The sequence below is a fragment of the Cibotium barometz genome, chromosome 43 (assembly GCF_041138505.1).
Source record: "Cibotium barometz isolate CiBa-2024 chromosome 43, ASM4113850v1, whole genome shotgun sequence".
NCBI classification, from domain to species: Eukaryota; Viridiplantae; Streptophyta; class Polypodiopsida; order Cyatheales; family Cibotiaceae; genus Cibotium; species Cibotium barometz.
Window position 1 is genome coordinate 33,782,508 of NC_141088.1, and position 5,306 is coordinate 33,787,813.

The 5,306-nt window shown below is 38.4% G+C and overlaps 1 protein-coding gene across 1 annotated transcript; it reads right to left on the reverse strand.

Annotated features, from left to right (window-relative positions):
* Positions 1–2,159: 2,159 nt before the first annotated feature.
* LOC147613854 (uncharacterized) lies at positions 2,160–4,667 on the reverse strand. The gene is made up of 3 exons (XM_086781284.1): positions 4,545–4,667; positions 4,238–4,430; positions 2,160–2,336 (listed from the first exon to the last, which is right to left on the reverse strand). The coding sequence occupies exons 1-3, from the start codon at positions 4,608–4,610 to the stop codon at positions 2,203–2,205; spliced, it is 393 nt and encodes a 130-aa protein (XP_086637410.1). The 5' UTR covers positions 4,611–4,667; the 3' UTR covers positions 2,160–2,202.
* Positions 4,668–5,306: the final 639 nt, after the last annotated feature.

Here is a 5,306-nt window from a genome sequence, read left to right on the forward strand (position 1 = left end):
TTACATGGATGAAGGTAACATATAAGCTTGCAATCACATAAGCCCAAGAAGTAGTGACCAAAGAAATGGAGCATGCGTGTGCACACTAATTACTTTAAAACATCACAAAAATGCATTTTCATGGAGTAAATCAAAGGGAGTTCAAACATCACAAAAATGCATTTTCATGGAGTAAATCAAAGGGATTATACATAAGAAAAGTGGACCATAGGGAGAAAAGTGGCCCTCGTAAGCATAAGGGTAGGTTCATGTGGAACTAACTCAAGCCTAAAAGGGATTATGCATAAGAAAAGTGGACCACATAGAGAAAAGTGGCCCTTATAAGCATAAAGGGTAGGTTCATGTGGACCACATAAAGAAAAGTGGCCCTTATAAGCATAAAGGGTAGGTTCATGTGGAACCAAATCAAGCCTAGAAGTGGACATACATGTAGCCAAGAAAAGTGGACCACATAGAGAAAAGTGGCCCTTATAAGCATAAAGGGTAGGTTCATGTGGACCACATAAAGAAAAGTGGCCCTTATAAGCATAAAGGGTAGGTTCATGTGGAACCAAATCAAGCCTAGAAGTGGACATACATGTAGCCAAGAAAGGATAATTTCTCAGTTGATGTATGAGAGGCAAGGTGAAGAAGACCCACTTAGGGACTAGAGATAAATTTTCCACAAGGGAGAGTAGTTTACGAAAAGATGGTGCCATGTGTGAGGGTTTAAACCCAAAGAAAAGGGGTCATCTTGAGAGAACTAATGCATCTCAACCAAAGTCAAGGAATATAGTCAAGGATCAACATACAAGTACTACCAAAGTGAAGTTATGCAAGAGTTGAGCAGAAGCCAAAGAAGCATTTACACTAGAGAAGTGGATTTGTGTGGCAGATCCCAAAGAAGGTAATGTAAACCCCCAAAAGGTCATCTAGAATAAAAAAGAGACACAATTGGATTGCCAAAAAAAGACCAATGTATTGCACAAAGGTGAAGATGATGAGCTCATACACATGTAAATTTGATAAGCAAAGGGTAAAGGTTCTAATTAGAGATTGGTGAGTGGGGGGGGATAATTATTTTGATGAAAGTACGATGGTCATTATTGATTAGGTATGTGTGATTAGTGATCTACAGATATTCTACTATATTGATTTGATGATAAAGCATATGAAGATATAGAGAGGCACATCAATGACCACATCTGAATACACTTGCCACCATAAGAAGGGAAATCCAAAAATTAAGCTTATCTTATTTCCTTTGAGCTTGTATGAGAAAACTTGCCTTTTTTTCTAGGATGTGATGAGAGTTGGATGAATGATGTTTGGGCTTGATTGGTGCTTGAGAGTATGAAGAGTGTGGCCATTAGATGATGAAAATGCCATGCTAAAAAAAGCTTCCAAAATTTTGGAAAAATCTCTTGCAAAAAGTCCCCCTTGATCTTTTTTTAAAAGCCATGTTTTTTTGGGCAAGTGCTCGAAAAGTGGAGAGCAAGTGCCCTTCAAAAATCACACTCACACACTCGTGATGGTAACCGAGGGAGTCACGAACCCAGGGCATAGTCTTTAGGAGTCAAACAACTTAACCATTAGGCTAAGCTCTGCTTGGTAAAAGAAAATCCCCCTTAATCTTATCTTGGTCGATCACCAAAAAAGAGCATTTTGGTCAAGGAATTTAGGCTCCAATCATTTTCTTAAGATTAAGATATTTCATGAGGAACTATTAATAATGTATACACATGATATGCTTATTCACATCAATATTTTCATAAGCTTAGTGAAATGGTAGAGAAATTGTAATTATTAAAATTGTCTAGATTTTTAAAGATTATTATACGCAAAATTTTGATGACTTGCAGTGTAATTGTGTACACACATGTCAACATGACATGACATTATGCAAATGCTATGTGCAAATTATTATATGTAAAATTATGATTACTTGTAGAGTTTATTATGCACACACATGTAAACATGACATGGCATCATGCAAATGCTATGTGAAAATTACGATTAGTTGCATAGTTTATTATGTACACACATGAAGGGAACAACATGAATGGATGGATACAATGGATACAATGGAAATGCTATATTGTGTCAAAACTATCATAGAGACTACAAGAAATTTCTTTTAGCTAGACCTCATTATACAATGGAAATGCTATTGTGTCAAAACTATCATAGAGACTACAAGAAATTTCTTTTAGCTAGACCTCATTATAGGTCTAATCTTAGACCTACCACTCGAGTTAGCTTTTTGCATCTTGTCACCCTTTTCAAGAATGTTGATAAACATGATGGAGCCCACCATAGTTTTCTCATGGTTATCGATTCTCTTCTTAGGCATGTCACTACAAAAACCAGAATAGTTTTAAGACATTGAAAAAAGTAAGAAATGAAAAGGATGAATGCATATGAATTCCATTTATAGTTGTGCCTTGGTGATGTTGTTAGAAAATAGCACCATGTTCCAATTCAATTTACTATGTTTTCAATGTAGAAGAATCTACACTTTGAATGGCTATGGATTCTTTTTATAAAAGAATTGTAGCTCCTTTATAATTTGATAATATGGAAAGAAATTTGTAAAAGTTGATGCACAAACATTTTAAAGCAAATTTAACATAGTCAAAATTTACATTTCGCAAAACAACTCTTTAAAAAAAAGGGCAACATTATAGAGGGTTTGGAAGAAAAGGCTTGAAAGCTTGGCTTTGAAAAGCCATCTCTTGGAAGCTTTAGGGTTAGTTTTATAAGCTTCTTTCACATAAGTTGACAAGCTGAATTTTGGAAAACCTTGTCTTTGGAATCTTTATGTTGATTGTAGATACTTTCATTAGGGAAAGTTAAATGTTTGATCATGGTAGCTTTCATGATTCACTTTTCATACTTTTATAATGGTTTTTTGAAGTGCTTTTATATATAATAAGGCTTTAATCTTACACATTCTATTATGTTTCACTATTAAATGCTTGTGACCCCTATCATATCCTCCGAATATGGGCACGTTAATCAACAGGGGGCAAGATGAGGCTTCTTCTGAGTCTATATAAAATTCTCGATTCTCAATTATTTGCAAGCGGAGGTGTAGTGCTTTTATATATAATAAGGCTTTAATCTTACACATCCTATTATGTTTCACTATTAAATGCTCGTGACCCCTTTCATATCCTCCTAATATGGGCACGTTAATCAACAGGGAGCAAGATGAGGCTTCTTCTGAGTCTATATAAAATTCTCGATTCTCAATTATTTGCAAGCGGAGGTGTAGAAAAAAAATCAACAAAAAAGTCAAACCCACAATAGATTCTAACATCAAGCTACATGATTCTGGTGAATGCCTATGTGAATAGTACAAATATAATTAATATCCATGTGTTTTCAACCACAAGCCACTTGTGCTCCCAACCCATACCACTAAGCCTACAATAATTTTTGACATACTAAGGATCCTTTTAGAAGTCAAGTAAAGTTTTCGACCTTTAAATACTTCTCCTCGTTGTTTAGATAGTCCTTAGCCTACAATAATTTTTGACATACTAAGGATCCTTTTCGGCCCTTTATTAATTGATGGGAATAATTTTCATATACCACACACAATCATGTGAGATGGAGGAGCAATGGGAATACACCATATCTTTTTCATTTACCACACATAATGATGTGAGAAACAAGAGAATGGAGGAGCAATGGGAAACGCAAAGAACATCTCCACATCTCTCTCTCTCTCTCTCTCTCTCTCTCTCCTTCTACTGACGTTAATACCTCTCTCTCTCTCTCTCCTTCTACCGACGTTAATACCACACAATCATGTGAGAATGGAGGAGCAATGGGAAACGCAAAGAACATCTCCACATCTCTCTCTCTCTCTCTCCTTCTACCGCCGACGTTAATACCTCTCTCTCTCTCTCTCTCTCTCTCTCCTTCTCTCTCTCTCACTCACACACACACACACATTGAACCAAATGTGCCAAACATCTCTCTCTCTCTCTCTCTCTCTCTCTCTCTCTCACACACACACACACACACACACATTGAACCAAATGTGCCAAACATCTCTCTCTCTCTCTCTCTCTCTCACACACACACACACACACACACACACATTGAACCAAACATCACACACACACACACACACACACACACACACACACACACACAAATGTGCCAAACATCAACCAAATGTGCCACCTTTCATTCACCTAAATTCAGGGGGTAATCCCCTTAGTGACACAAGGGGCAATCCCCTTACTTTTGATTTGGCGTAGAGCGCAGCACATGATGACGAAGTCCTCTCCGCTCATGTCCAGGCGGCGTGTGAACTCCAAGATCTGGTTGGCAGTGAAGGTGGACAGGTCGTGAAGGGAAGCCCCATTCACACCTGCCCGCCCAATTGCCTCCCGGTAGCGGCCCAGCCCGTTAGCCTCCATCCACGCGCCCACCTCCTGCTCTCGACCACCACCACCACCCACTACGTTACACCACGCCTCTCGCATTCTCTTTCTATTCAAATTGAAGCAGAGCAAAGCGGGAAAAACAAAAGGCCTTGACCTCTTCACCTGTGGAGTCCAAATGTAGTAATCGAGTGGATGCGGATGGCACTCGTTTGCCAAGCTTTTTGCCATGAAGAGATCACTCCCAAAAAGACCCACATACTATTATCCCCCTCTAATTTATACCCACTCTACCCCCATTGTCAATACACAAAGCCACTTAAGCATAGATGGCACAAGGAGTTGTTTCCTTGAAAAACAACCCCCCCCCCCCCCCAATATTATCATGGGGGGACAAGCTTAGACAATCCCTCATCCATGGGAATAATTTTCTATGAGCCAACTTGTTTAGAAAGTTCAAAAAGCTACCTAAAAAGGAGCTCTGCTTCACGAAAAGCCACCTATAGGTCTCTTTCTTAGAAGGCAAGCCAACAAGGTGCTTTTTTCTATATGCTGAAGTGTCGAACGGCATACGACCATTGGCAATGCATTATACTTTTTTATGCATATCATCCTAGCCATGTGTGTTTCTCCCATTTATCAACTTGATTATGCTCACCAAAGTGGGCAAGCTCTCCTTTTACATGCTTCGATGATGTAAACCACTTGACTTTTGAAACTAGGACCAATGACATACATCAAGGCGAAGTGCCCCATTATAGAAAAAGTGCCCCATTATAGAAAAAGTGCTTAGGAATAGAATGGCAAGTTTCAATAAATATACAATATTAAGCATATTTGCGAACGTGTCCATCTCAAAACTTTTCTAGGCTTGAGCTTAGAATAAACTCTCAATACTCAACAAATATACCACATGATATGCCATGT

Excerpts from the sequence above, each read along its gene's own strand:
- LOC147613854 (XM_086781284.1), bottom strand. The coding sequence starts at position 4,610 with ATGGCAAAAAGCTTGGCAAACGAGTGCCATCCGCATCCACTCGATTAC. Across the intron at positions 4,431-4,544 it reads ACTACATTTGGACTCCACAG|GAGGTGGGCGCGTGGATGGA; the intron begins GTGAAGAGGTCA and ends GGTCGAGAGCAG. Across the intron at positions 2,337-4,237 it reads CGCTCTACGCCAAATCAAAA|TGACATGCCTAAGAAGAGAA; the intron begins GTAAGGGGATTG and ends TGGTTTTTGTAG.